Source organism: Cherax quadricarinatus, chromosome 79 (assembly GCF_038502225.1).
Source record: "Cherax quadricarinatus isolate ZL_2023a chromosome 79, ASM3850222v1, whole genome shotgun sequence".
Lineage (NCBI taxonomy): Eukaryota > Metazoa > Arthropoda > Malacostraca > Decapoda > Parastacidae > Cherax > Cherax quadricarinatus.
Window position 1 is genome coordinate 14,188,922 of NC_091370.1, and position 15,173 is coordinate 14,204,094.

At 40.6% G+C, this 15,173-nt stretch overlaps 2 protein-coding genes across 6 annotated transcripts in view; one reads left to right on the plus strand and one right to left on the minus strand.

Moving 5' to 3' along the window:
• The window catches only part of Zw10 (Zeste-white 10), a 52,449-nt gene that overhangs the window by 34,708 nt on the left and 2,568 nt on the right, over positions 1 to 15,173 (plus strand). For 4 of the 5 annotated variants that reach the window (XM_053797092.2, XM_053797094.2, XM_070101955.1 and 1 more), the window contains 3 exons: positions 62 to 271; positions 9,307 to 9,444; positions 9,738 to 9,871. In XM_053797092.2, the coding sequence (XP_053653067.1) occupies positions 62 to 271; positions 9,307 to 9,444; positions 9,738 to 9,871 (482 nt within the window). Of the gene's footprint in view, positions 1 to 61; positions 272 to 9,306; positions 9,445 to 9,737; positions 9,908 to 15,173 lie in introns of those variants that run through there. The other variant, XM_070101952.1, reaches the window with a different exon arrangement.
• LOC128702696 (large ribosomal subunit protein uL11) overlaps positions 9,700 to 15,173 on the minus strand; it is a 32,112-nt gene continuing 26,638 nt past the window's right edge. Inside the window, exon 5 of the mRNA XM_053797098.2 lies at positions 9,700 to 10,022. The gene's annotated coding sequence lies outside the window, so the exon portion shown is untranslated. The remainder of the gene's footprint in view (positions 10,023 to 15,173) is intronic.

Below are 15,173 nucleotides of genomic sequence, written 5' to 3' on the forward strand. Positions count from 1 at the left end.
ATTCCAAATTCGTACTTTGAAATAAGTACTGCTTATATTAATTATGTAATAATTTTCACAGCTGTAGTCCACAACAACACCATGTACCTTGCTCATCATGCACTCCTCCTGGGCCACCAGTACAAAAACAGATTACCACAGGCACTCAGAGACAACACAGTTACCACTGTTGACTTGGCTCAACAGCTTCGAAAGATGGCTACTTCCACATTTTTGAAGGCTTTGAAAGGACATCGTGCCGCTCTTATTGATTCACTCAGAGAATCAGCTGGTTGGTTTTCAGTATTGTTCACACTTGATAATTTTTTTTTGGGGGGTGGGGAAGAGGCAGGATCTTGTGTGTTATCAGTTATTACATTCACTGTTGATGAAATTGAGACACATGTGCAACATCTGGGTATCTTTATTGTAGACGTTTCGCCAACCAGTGGCTTTATCAATACAAATTCCAGGACATAACTTGAAGACAGGAGAACTATGTACAGAAGATGAGGTAATCAGTCCCTCAACCTAGCAGTAGGTGCGAAGAGCACCATAGTCGTGGAGATTTTGAAGCAGAAGCAAGGCGCCTGATGCTTATATAGTAACGTCAGGTGGAAAAGGGACGGGTAGCAGACGAGAGCATAGTCACTGGTAGGCGGGATTCCCCAGTGGAAGTAGGTCCTACCCAAAGAGATGGGTTAGTTGTAGCAGTAGGTGTCGTAGTCGTGAAGGTTATGTACGTGTCCTCAGAATCAAGATTCCATGATGCTGCAGTGTCTGACAGGTTGTACAAGTATGGTATACAATACCGACAAGATGAAATTGAGACACATGTGCAACATCTGGGTATCTTTATTGTAGACGTTTCGCCAACCAGTGGCTTTATCAATACAAATTCCAGGGCACAACTTGAAGACAGGAGAACTATGTACAGAAGATGGTGCTCTTCGCACCTACTGCTAGGTTGAGGGACTGATTACCTCATCTTCTGTACATAGTTCTCCTGTCTTCAAGTTACGTCCTGGAATTTGTATTGATAAAGCCACTGGTTGGCGAAACGTCTACAATAAAGGTACCCAGATGTTGCACATGTGTCTCAGTTTCATCTTGTCGGTATTGTATACCATTCTTGTATTACATTCACTGGGGGTATAAACTTCAAGATTATTAATTTTTAATATGCAAGTCATATTATAGTTATCATAAGCACCATTTTCCACATTATAGGGAGAGTGAATATGAAAAAAAGGGGTTCAAGACATTTAAAATGACACCCATCCATCCATCTGCATTGCTTTTCCCTCTTAGCAACATCACCAAGAATCTGTACCACTACCACTCTACAGCAAATCATCCATAAATTATTTTAATTGCTTCATAGACAATTTGTGAAACATTTTTCTCCTGAGGTTTCATGGGTAAATTGTTAATCATTCACCCCATCCTAATAAACTTCTTCCACTTAGCTTTGCTCCTACTACTAAAGAGATGTTTATAGTCAGTAAATGCTTTCTCTCACACTCATGCTCAGGACCAATTATGTCTCTCTAATCTTTTTGACTTCTGTCTATTGGAAGGCTTTAAGGTACATAATAAACCTGGCAAGACAGTGATAGTGTGAATGATGGTGAAAGTGTTTCTTTTTTGGGTCACCCTGCCTCAGTGGGAGATGACCAGCATGTTAAAAAATAAACCTATAAAAATGTGTCACTGTATTTGCCCATATTCTTGGTCTTTCCACTTCTCTAAGCCTTAAAATACACTTCAGAGCATCATCCTCTCATCTCTTCATGACTTCATTATTGTCTGTTTTTCTAACACCACATCAAAATCTTTATCTGAAAAATTAGAATTACTTTGGATCTATATAGTGAAGCTTTGAAATTAATGTAGGACATAGAAATTGCTGAAATAAGGATAGCATGGTAGGGTTTGCACAAAATTAAACCATGTCACTAATCATAAATATTTATTCCTAAGTGCTAAATAGTTAACATACTTAATCTAAAAAATATTTCAGGTAAATTTTTTCATTTGTTTGAGAGCGATTTTCCTTTGAAATAATAATAATAGATTAATTATTTCATGTCTTTTGTTAATGATATTGACTACTGGAAGAGTGCAATGTGAAAATGCATTTATAACTTCATACATATAAGAGTGTTAGTTAAACCAATGTTCTTATATGGGTGTGAAGCATGGGTGGTGAATGTTACAACTAGGAGAAGGCTGGAGGCAGTGAAGATGTTGCTTTTGAGGGCAATGTGTGGTGTGAATATAATGTAGAGAATTTGTAGTTTGGAAATTAGGTGTGGGATTACCAAAACTATTATCCAGAGGGCTGAAGAGGGATTGTTGAGGTGGTTCAGAAATGTAGAGAGGATGGAACAAAATAGAATGACTTCGAGAGCGTATAAATTTAGTGGAGGGAAGGCGGGGTAGAGGTTGGCCTAGGAAAAGTTGGAGGGAGGGAGGTATGGAGGTTTTGTGTGCGAGGGGCTTGGACTTCCAGCAAGCATGCGTGAGTATGTTAGATAGGAGCGAATGGAGACAAATGGGTTTTAGGACTTGACGTGCTGTTGGAGTGTGAGCAGGGTAATGTTTATGAAGGGATTCAGCAACAGTGGCAGGCTGGACTCGAGTCATGGAAATGGGAAGTACAGTGCCTGCACTCTGAAGGAGGGGTGTTAATGTTGCAGTTTTATAACTGTAGTGTAAGTGCACCTCTGGCAAGACAGTGATAGAGTGAGTGATGGTGAAAGTTTTTCTTTTTTGGGCCACCCTACCTTGGTGGGAAATGGCCAATTTTTTTTTTTTTTTTATCACACTGGCCGATTCCCACCAAGGCAGGGTGGCCCGAAAAAGAAAAACTTTCACCATCATTCACTCCATCACTGTCTTGCCAGAAGGGTGCTTTACACTACAGTTTTTAAACTGCAACATTAACACCCCTCCTTCAGAGTGCAGGCACTGTACTTCCCATCTCCAGGACTCAAGTCCGGCCTGCCGGTTTCCCTGAATCCCTTCATAAATGTTACTTTGCTCACACTCCAACAGCACGTCAAGTATTAAAAACCATTTGTCTCCATTCACTCCTATCAAACACGCTCACGCATGCCTGCTGGAAGTCCAAGCCCCTCGCACACAAAACCTCCTTTACCCCCTCCCTCCAACCCTTCCTAGGCCGACCCCTACCCCGCCTTCCTTCCACTACAGACTGATACACTCTTGAAGTCATTCTGTTTCGCTCCATTCTCTCTACATGTCCGAACCACCTCAACAACCCTTCCTCAGCCCTCTGGACAACAGTTTTGGTAATCCCGCACCTCCTCCTAACTTCCAAACTACGAATTCTCTGCATTATATTCACACCACACATTGCCCTCAGACATGACATCTCCACTGCCTCCAGCCTTCTCCTCGCTGCAACATTCATCACCCACGCTTCACACCCATATAAGAGCGTTGGTAAAACTATACTCTCATACATTCCCCTCTTTGCCTCCAAGGACAAAGTTCTTTGTCTCCACAGACTCCTAAGTGCACCACTCACTCTTTTTCCCTCATCAATTCTATGATTCACCTCATCTTTCATATGTGTTCATAAAAACACTTTGGCCATCTCATTAATAGACTAATAGGGAAAAGGAGGTGTACAATAATGCTGATTGTCTGCAACTCCTGCATTATAAAATTAGTATTTCTTGATCGTCTAGTTGTCTTCTGTGGTGGACTTGGTCCACTGATGCAGAAGACAGCTGGAAACTAAGAATACGTTGATTGTAACAGGTATAGCCTTTCCTCACTTAAAGACAGAGTTCCATTCCTGAGACCACATCATTAGTATTATGGTAGTGAGTTTGTGTCAGCCATCTTTGATATTGTTTTAATATCACCTTTACATCGTTTATAATATTTCTGGTATATTTTTAAATGTTTATACAGTAGTGTACTGTATACAGGTCTCCCTTAACATTCGTGTTTTCCACTTTCGTGGGCTTCGAACATTCGCGAATTCCCAGCTGCCCAATCATATTTAAAATATGTCATTACATATGTTAGGAATTGTGGTGGTGACAGAGTTTGTTTGGAGACAGGACAAGATAGTCCTTCAATATGACACTAATATCAACTCTGCAGCTTGTTTATCTATCACAATTCATCTAATATGACACAATAAACAATATTCATAACATAGAAACATGACATATACTCTAAAATGAATAAAATATATCATTAAGTATGTCACGAGTGTTGCTGTGTTGTTGTTGGGTGTGTAAGGGCCACTGAGAGCATAAGCCATACATATTGGTGGTGAAGGCGGCAGCAGAGATGGTGGTGTTCTCAGTCGCCCTATATATTGGAGGAGTTAGGTTCGTGCTGTCCTTTTTCTATCGATTAATCGCTTAACTTGCTACACTATATTGCTGGCTGGCGCTATAGCCTTTATTGACTCCTGCTGCTTTAGTATCGTACATATCATAGAATCACCGAAGAAGGCACATTCTCCCCTCTCTCTCCCCTCCTCCACTTTGGTACTCTGCTATGAGTTATTTTTTGAATTCTATAGTCTTTCTCACCTTCTTTACCAAAAGGCTGGCACTAGTATAACATTTTACAATGTTTTCACATGTTTAATGATTGTTCATGGTTCAATAGGTTAAGGAAGCAGTATTCTTAGGCTAAGTAAATGCTATTATTTTATTTCCCTACATATATTGGGGGACCAAACATTCATGGTTTTTCAACATTCGCGAGGTTCTTGATCCCCTAACCCTCGCGAATGTTGAGGGAGACCTGTATTGAAATAAACAGAACGGAGGAAATCAGCTCTAATATACATTATTTAGGTGTAAAGGTAGAAAGTTGAAAGTGAACATAGAAAAGAGTAAGGTGATGAGAGTATCAAATGATTTAGATGAAGAAAACTTGGATATCAAATTGGGGAGGAGGAGTATGGAAGAAGTGAATGTTTTCATATATTTGGGAGTTGACGTGTCAGCGGACGGATTTATGAAGGTTGAGGTTAATCATAGAATTGATGAAGGAAAAAAGGTGAGTGGTGCATTGAGGTATATGTGGAGGCAAAAAATATCTATGGAGGCAAAGAAGGGAATGTATGAAAGTATAGTAGTACCAACATTTATATTGGTGTGAAGCTTGGGTTGTAAATGCTACAGTGAGGAGGCGGTTGGAGGCAGTGGAGATGTCCTGTCTAAACGCAATGTGTGGTGTAAATATTGTGCAGAAAATTCGGAGTGTGGAAGTTAGGAGAATTTGTGGAGTTAATAAAAGTATTAGTCAGGGCTGAAGAGGGTTTGTTGAGGTGGTTTGGTCATTTAGAGAGAATGGATCAAAGTAGAATGATATGGAGAGCGTATAAATCTGTAGGGGAAGGAAGGCGGAGTAGGGGTCGTCCTCGAAAAGGTTGGAGGGAGGGGGTAAAGGAGGTGTTGTGGGCGAGGGGCTTGGACTTCCAGCAAGCGTGCGTGAGCGTGTTAGATAGGAGTGAATGGAGACAAATGGTATTTGGGACCTGACGAGCTGTTGGAGTGTGAGCAGGGTAATATTTAGTGAAGGGATTCAGGGAAACCGGTTATTTTATATAACCTGACTTGAGTCCTGGAAATGGGAAGTACAATGCCTGCACTCTAAAGGAAGGGTTTGGGATATTGGCAGTTTGGAAGGATATATTGTGTATTTTTTATACGCTTTTTTTTTTTTTTTTCAACAAGTCGGCCGTCTCCCACCGAGGCAGGGTGACCCAAAAAAGAAAGAAAATCCCCAAAAAGAAAATACTTTCATCATCATTCAACACTTTCACCACAGTCACACATTATCACTGTTTTTGCAGAGGTGCTCAGAATACAACAGTTTAGAAGCATACACATATAAAGATACACAATATATCCCTCCAAACTGCCAATATCCCAAACCCCTCCTTTAAAGTGCAGGCATTGTACTTCCCATTTCCAGGACTCAAGTCCGACTATATGAAAATAACCGGTTTCCCTGAATCCCTTCACTAAATATTACCCTGCTCACACTCCAACAGATCGTCAGGTCCCAAGTACCATTTGTCTCCATTCACTCCTATCTAACACGCTCACGCACGCTTGCTGGAAGTCCAAGCCCTTCGCCCACAAAACCACCTTTACCCCCTCTCTCCAACCCTTTCGAGGACAACCCCTACCCCGCCTTCCTTCCCCTATAGATTTATATGCTTTCCATGTCATTCTACTTTGATCCATTCTCTCTAAATGACCAAACCACCTCAACAACCCCTCTTCTGCCCTCTGACTAATACTTTTATTAACTCCACACCTTTTCCTAATTTCCACACTCCGAATTTTCTGCATAATATTTACACCACACATTGCCCTTAAACAGGACATCTCCACTGCCTCCAACCGTCTCCTCGCTGCTGCATTTACCACTCAAGCTTCACACCCATATAAGAGTGTTGGTACTACTATACTTTCATGCATTCCCTTCTTTGCCTCCATAGATAACGTTTTTTGACTCCACATATACCTCAACGCACCACTCACCTTTTTTCCCTCATCAATTCTATGATTAACCTCATCCTTCATAAATCCATCCGCCGACACGTCAACTCCCAAGTACATATATCTGAAAACATTCACTTCTTCCATACTCCTCCTCCCCAATTTGATATCCAATTTTTCTTTATCTAAATCATTTGATACCCTCATCACCTTACTCTTTTCTATGTTCACTTTCAACTTTCTACGTTTACACACATTCCCAAACTCATCCACTAACCTTTGCAATTTTTCTTTAGAATCTCCCATAAGCACAGTATCATCAGCAAAAAGTAACTGTGTCAATTCCCATTTTGAATTTGATTCCCCAAAATTTAATCCCACCCCTCTCCCGAACACCCTAGCATTTACTTCCTTTACAACCCCATCTATAAATATATTAAACAACCATGGTGACATTACACATCCCTGTCTAAGACCTACTTTTACCGGGAAGTAGTCTCCCTCTCTTCTACACACCCTAACCTGAGCCTCACTATCCTCATAAAAACTCTTTACAGCATTTAATAACTTACCACCTATTCCATATACTTGCAACATCTGCCACATTGCTCCTCTATCCACTCTACCATATGCCTTTTCTAAATCTATAAATGCAATAAAAACTTCCCTACCTTTATCTAAATACTGTTCACATATATGCTTCAATGTACACACTTGATCTACACATCCCCTACCCACTCTGAAACCTCCTTGCTCATCCGCAATCCTACATTCTGTCTTACCTCTAATTCTTTCAATTATAACCCTACTGTACACTTTTCCTGGTATACTCAGTAAACTTATTCCTCTATAATTTTTACAGTCTCTTTTGTCCCCTTTCCCTTTATATAAAGGGACTATACATGCTCTCTGCCAATCCCTAGGTACCTTCCCCTCTTTCATACATTTATTAAACAAAAGTACCAACCACTCCAACACTATATCCCCCCCTGCTTTTAACATTTCTGTCATGATCCCATCAGTTCCAGCTGCTTTACCCCCTTTCATTCTACGTAATGCCTCACGTACCTCCCCCACACTTAAATTCTTCTCTTCTTCACTCCTAAAAGATGGTATACCTCCCTGACCAGTGCATGAAATTACTGCCTCTCTTTCTTCCTCAAAATATTCTTGCCATCTACCTAATACCTCCCTCTCCCCATCTACTAACTCCCCTACTCTGTTTTTAACTGACAAATCCATACTTTCCCTAGGCTTTCTTAACTTGTTTAACTCACTCCAAAATTTGTTCTTATTTTCATTAAAATTTCTTGACAGTGCCTCTCCCACTCTATCATCTGCTCTCCTTTTGCACTCTCTCACCACTCTCTTTACCTTTCTTTTACTCTCCATATACTCTGCTCTTCTTATAACACTTCTGCTTTGTAAAAACCTCTCATAAGCTACCTTTTTCTCTTTTATCACACCCTTTACTTCATCATTCCACCAATCACTCCTCTTTCCTCCTGCCCCCACCCTCCTATAACCACAAACTTCTGCCCCACATTCTAATACTGCATTTTTAAAACTATTCCAACCCTCTTCAACCCCCCCACTACTCATCTTTGCACTAGCCCACCTTTCTGCCAATAGTCGCTTATATCTCACCCGAACTTCCTCCTCCCTTAGTTTATACGCTTTCACCTCCCTCTTACTTGTTGTTGCCACCTTCCTCTTTTCCCATCTACCTCTTACTCTAACTGTAGCTACAACTAAATAATGATCCGATATATCAGTTGCCCCTCTATAAACATGTACATCCTTGAGCCTACCCATCAACCTTTTATCCACCAATACATAATCTAATAAACTACTTTCATTACATGCTACATCATACCTTGTATATTTATTTATCCTCTTTTTCATAAAATATGTATTACTTATTACCAAATCTCTTTGTACACATAGCTCAATTAAAGGCTCCCCATTTACATTTACCCCTGGCACCCCAAATTTACCTACTACTCCCTCCATAACATTTTTACCCACTTTAGCATTGAAATCCCCAACCACCATTACTGTCACACTTGATTCAAAACTCCCCACGTATATACTTCTAAACTGTTGTATTCTGGGAACCTCTGCAAAAAAAGTGATTATGTGTGAGTGAGGTGAAAGTGTTGAATGATGTTGAAAGTATTTTCTTTTTAGGGATTTCTTTCTTTTTGGGTCACCCTACCTCGGTGGGAGATGGCCAACTTGTTGAAAAAAAAAAAAAAAAGGTAAGAATACTGGTCAGGGAGCCCGTTGTAAGTCTGAGGCATCAGTAAACGAGTACGTTGCTAAATGAGGAAAGGCTGTACTACAGTACAATACTGTACAGTAGAACCCCGTATTCACTGATTCGGTATCTGCAGTTTCAGTTATCCACGGTTTACTGTGACCCAAAATACCTCTTAATTTTGCATAATAATGCCCCTAAAGTGCAAAAGTAGAGAAGCTAGCAGTTCTTCAAAACCTAATTGAAGCCTTAAAGTGCTTCCCATCAGTGAAAAAGTGATAATTTTCCACTTACTGTGCATAATTTAACAATTAAACTTTATAATGGGTATGTATAGAGCTTATAGGGTTTACTACTATCCACGGTTTCAGTATACATGGCAGGTCCTTGGTATGTGGTCATCAGGGCTGCGGTTGTATGGCATGGGCCATTTTAACTTATCAGTCATATATCAGTACAAAGTAAAGATTTTTTTTTAATTTTGTATGCTTACCATGATTTGCTGATCCTTTTTTGTTCTATAGTTGCACTTCAAAATAACAAATTTAATTACAGGTTTAGACGCAATTGGGTGTGATACAAGTGGAGCTAACAAGGCACAGCAGGGTATGCGACAGGTGATTCACCAACTTCAGCTACTTCACAGTGTCTGGCAAAATGTACTTCCTCATAATGTATATACTAAAGCCATAGGTAAATATTTCACATAATTTAATTTTTCTCCAAAGTGGTGCATTGTTACTGTATAATTGAGAAAAATTTTGTTTTAGTTTATTTCTTTCTAGAGTAGTTTTCCATTGTTACTTTTGCAGAATAAACCTACTTGGTGAGTTTTTTCTCTTAATAATTAAGTGTTAGGCTATTCTGCCAGTATGTGGCTTAATATTTCTCAAAGGGATAAAAAAGGAAAAGCATTATACTTTTATGGGTCATATAGCACTACATAAACATGTGATTTCTGATTTATTCACTGGCTACATTGACAGGTACATTGGTGGGGTCAGTAGTAGAAGAAGTGGTAGCTCGTGTGGTGAGTTTAGAGGACATATCAGCTGATGCAGCTCTTGCTCTTATTAATCTCCTCAATCTTTTGAAGGATAATGTGCCACCACTCTTTCAGGTAAGATCTACATTTTCTCTCAGTCTTGAACATTAACAGTAATGGTTGTTAAACAGAAATTATATAATCTTTAGATACAATATTAAAACTACTGAGGTTAATGTTAATCATCAGTAGTAATTCCTGCTTCATTTTTGCAAATATTCAGGGTCTGAAATCAAATAAAAAGGACAAAGTTAGTTGTGTCAGTGGGCTCCTATCAGAAGCAAATGCCATGTTTTGGGCATTTACAGAAACACACAAGGGTTGTTTTGGACATAGAGGTAGAAAACTATAACATGTATAGATGTGATAGAATTAATAGGTGACAGGGAGGAGTAGGACTCTATGTAAAAGATACTTTCTGTTGCACAGAAGTGCTGAACTCTACGAATGATATAGTAGAAATCCTTGGCATCAAAGTTGAAAATAGGAATTTGGTAATTATACTAGTGATAAATTAGACACATGTGCAACTCTTGGGTATCTTTATTGAGGAAACGTTTCGCCACACAGTGGCTTCATCAGTCCATACGTAGGAGAAACTTGAAGAACAGGAGGAGAATGAGGTAATCAGTCCCTCAACCTTGAGTCGATGTGTTCAGTCCATCAATCTTGAATAGAATACGGCATATCAGCGGAGAAGCAGCTTATAAACCGTATGGCAGGAGAGGTGCAGCAGTCATAGGTCGTGTCAAGCGAAGAATTCCTAAGTATTAAGATCCCAAGAAGTTGCAGTGTCTGACAGGTTTGTAGATGAATGGTTCAGAGAACCGACACGTTGATAGACACACAACATAAATAAACCACATAACATAAACCAAGAGCTATCAGACATATCCTGGGAATCAGACATGAGTGCCCTAAATCCTCACCAGTGCCTAGAGAAGCTGAATGCAGAAGCATGTACCATTGAGGAAGCCCAGAAGAAAATCAGATAGAGAGAGGAGATGGTACAGAAGAAGAAAATGGGTTACTGAATTGCTTAAAAACACAAATATGTTGCAACAGTGGAAAGATAGGCTTAGCCGAGAGATCAGTGAATTAGAGCAAAAGCTTAGGATGTCATACCTAACAGAAGAAGCACAAAGGGAACAAAGGGCCATACAGGATATTGCAAGAATCCCAAAATATTTCTATTCCTATGCAAATCCAAGCTGTAGAATTGGACCATTATTGAGAGGAAATTCGTATACTGACAATGAACAGGAAATGAATGAAATCCTGAAAGAACATTATGAGTTGGTGTTCAGCAACCCACTAAACGACAGCAAGGTAGAAAATGCAGAAATATTTTTCACTCCAGCAGAAGGCCGTGCAGACCAACTAACTGACATTAGTACAAATCCCATAGATATTTGAATAAGAAATGGACAACATGCCCACTCACTCAGCACCTGGACCAGATTCATATAATGCTCTATTTATAAAGAAGTGCAAAGTACCACTAGCACGAGCCCTCAGTATTCTTTGGAGAAAGAGCTTACATTTAGGTGAAATACCAGAGGCCTTAAAGAGTGCAGACATAGCTCCTTTGCATAAATTTTCAAATTCAAATTCAAAGTTTATTCTCTATAAGGATTACAATGCTGAGTTTACAGAATTTGGTTATTGTGTGGTTTACATGTAGTAAAATAATGATTACAGAGTGTACCACTAGAACACCTAGCATGGCTAGGCATTTCGGGCAGACTTAGTTTAATTCTTAATTTTAAAATATTACAAATTATGAGGTAAGTTGGTATTATGGCTAAGTGACTAAATACTAGTTTGTGAGTTTAGCAATGTGAATGCTTTTGTTTTGGCACAGTACATAGTTTCAGTATTGGAGTATCACAGGATTCATTATTTTAAGATTGAGATTAATATTTCTGTTTATGGTCAAATGGGTGAGTGAGTGTAAGTGTGAACCACCAGGTGGTATTCGTGTAGTTAGTTGACGGGGTGTATCAAGGAGATAAAATGTTTTCTAATGGTAGTTTTGAAGGTGATGAATGTGTCTGCAGTTCTAGAGTTCTCAGGTAGAGTGTTCCAGATTTTAGGGCCTTTGACATACATTGAATTTTTGTAAAGATTTAGTCGGACACAGGGAATGTCGTAGAGATGTTTGTGTCTGGTGTTATGCCTGTGGGTTCTGTCACAACTATCAAGAAAGTGTTTTAGGTCAAGGTTGATATTAGAGTTTAAGGCCCTGTAGATGTAGATTGCACAGTAGTAAGTGTGGATGTACTGAACAGGGAGTAAGTTTAGATCTATGAAGAGTGGGGGGGGGGTGTGTTCCCAGGGATGGGATTTAGTGATTATTCTTACTGCAGCTTTTTGTTGGGTTATTATTGGCTTTAGGTGTGTTGTTGCAGTTGATCCCCAAGCACAAATAGCATAGGTGAGGTATGGATAAATAAGTGAGTGGTATAGTGTTTGTAAGAAGGGCATTTTGCGGCACGTAGTATCGTATCTTGGAGAGGATCCCGACCATTTTGGATACTTTTTTTGGTTATATGTTGGATATGGGTGCTGAAATTCAGGTTGTTGTCAAGGTATAGGCCTAGGAATTTGCCCTCATTATGTCTGGTAATTAGAGTGTTGTCAATCTTAATGTTAATTTGTGCATCTCCTGCTCTGCTACCAAACATAATATAGTAGGTTTTGTCAGTGTTAAGCGTAAGTTTATTGGCTGTCATCCAAGTCGATATTTTGATCAGCTCCTCGTTAACAATGGTGTTGAGGGTGGCAAGATTAAGGTGAGAGATGACATTCTCAATAAGCCACACCAACAACGGTGGTACAGCAGCAGCAGCAGCAGCAGACGATGCTACAGCAGCAGCAGCAGCAGCAGCAGCAGCAGCAGACGATGCTACAGCAGCAGCAGCAGACGATGCTACAGCAGCAGCAGCAGACGATGCTACAGCAGCAGCAGCAGACGATGCTACAGCAGCAGCAGCAGCAGCAGACGATGCTACAGCAGCAGCAGCAGACGATGCTACAGCAGCAACTGACGATGTTACAGCACCAGCAGACGATGCTACAGCAGCAGCAGCAGCAGCAGACGATGCTACAGCAGCAGCAGCAGCAGCAGACGATGCTACAGCAGCAGCAGCAGACGATGCTACAGCAGCAACTGACGATGTTACAGCACCAGCAGACGATGCTACAGCAGCAGCAGCAGACGATGCTACAGCAGCAGCAGACGGTACTACAGCAGCAGCAGCAGCTGACGGTGGTACAGCAGCAGCAGCAGCTGTACCACCAATAGTAGCGATGGTTGATTGGGGTTTACTATACAACCTGGCCAGCTCGGAGACAAGCACTCCACTTTCATACTTATCAATGATCTTTTTCTTCATCTCCAAAGTAATTCTCACCCTTATTGCTGTAGTATCTTGGGGCCCATGGTCACTTATTTTCCAGAAAAAAAATCACCAAAAACACTGTAATAATACGAAATGTTCCGATTGTATGCTTGGATGTTACCGCGGAGGCTGGCTGGTAAACAATGCCACCGGCGGCACATGTCAGCAAACAAAGAGAATGGGCGTTTATGCACTGTAGTAGTTTTGTCAGGATAAGTTTATTGGCTGTCATTCGATATTTTGATCAGATCAAGATTGATGTCGTGTCGTCAGCAAAGAGAATATGATACGTTTGGAAGATCATTGATGTATATGAGGAAGAGCAGGAGGTAGTAGAGTACTAGCTAAAAATTAGACCAGTACCCCTAACTTCTCACATCACAAAAATCTTCGAAAGAGTGATGAGACAGCAGATTACAAATTTCATGGACCAGCACAGCCAGCATAAACCGAACCAGCATGGTTTTAGAGCAGGACGATCATGCTTGTCACAGCTGCTGAACCATAATGACAGAATTACGGAGGCATTGGAAGACAACCAAAATGCAGATGTCATATAGTAAACAGATTTGCAAAGGCGTTTGACAAATGTGATCACGGAGTGATAGCGCACAAAATGAGGACCATGGGCATTATGGGGAAGATAGGCAGATGGATTTTCGGGTTCCTAACATACAGAACACAAAAAGTAGTAGTAAACAGAGCAAGATCCAGCATCAGCGAGGTCACAAGCTCGGTGCCCCAAGGCACTGTCCTGGCACCTCTGCTGTTTCTCATCCTCATGGCAGACATACATGTAGATAAAAACACCCGTCACACTTTTGTATCATCATTTGCAGATGACACTAAATTAAGCATGAGAGTCACTACGGTAGAGGACACTGAAAAATTACAGGAAGACATAAGCAAGGTTTTCCAGTGGCCAGTGAAGAACAACATGACATTCAATGATGATAAGTTCCAGCTGCTTAGGTATGGAAAAAAAAAGAACTCAAAAGGAACAGTATATACAAAACTCAAGTGGGTCACCAAATAGAATGAAAGGAACATATAAAAGACCTGGGAATACATAATTATGTCAGCTGATCTTTCTTTTAAGGAACATAACAACACAAAGATCACGACAGCCAGGAAGATGATGGGGTGGGTATTGAGAACTTTCAAAACAAGGGAAATAATGCCGATGGTGACACTTCAAATCGCTAGTGCTCCCCATTTAGAATATTGCTCAGTGTTGATGGTCCCGTTCAAAGCAGGTGAAATATCAGAGCTGAAACAAATACAGAGATCGTTTACAGCTCACATTGAACCAGTAAAGCACCTAAATTACTGGGAATGCCTTCAAGTCTTGAACATGTACTCATTGGAGTGGAGGAGAGAGAGAGATAGTACATAATAATACATATATACCTGGAAAGTACTCGAGGGCCTGGTCCCAAATATGCACACTACCATAACAACATGCTGGAGTGAGAGATAAGGGAGGGAGTGTAAAATAAACCCAGTGAGGAGCAGGGGTGCGGTGGGGACAATAAGGGAACACTGTATCAACATCCGGGGTCCCAGACTATTCAACATCTTACCAGAAGCTATCAGAAACATGGCTGGAACAAGTGTAGAAGCCTTCAAGAGGAAACTGGACAAGTATTTTCACCAGGTGCCAGATCAACCAGGCTGTGATGGTTAAGTGGGGCAGCAGGCCTCCAGCAGCAACAGCCTGATTGACCAGGCAAGAACCAGATGAGCCTGGCCCATGGCCGGGCTCCGAGAGTAGTTAAACTCTTGAAACTTTTCAAAGGTAAGGTATGATATTTGAGCGGTGATGTACAAGTGTTACCAAGACATACAGAGGAAGTTCCATACATAACTTTCACTTGAATGCGGGAAAAGACATACAGTACCGTGCAATACATGTATATTATAAATATAATTTGTCTCCATGGGGAAGTGGAACAGAATTCTTCCTCCATAAG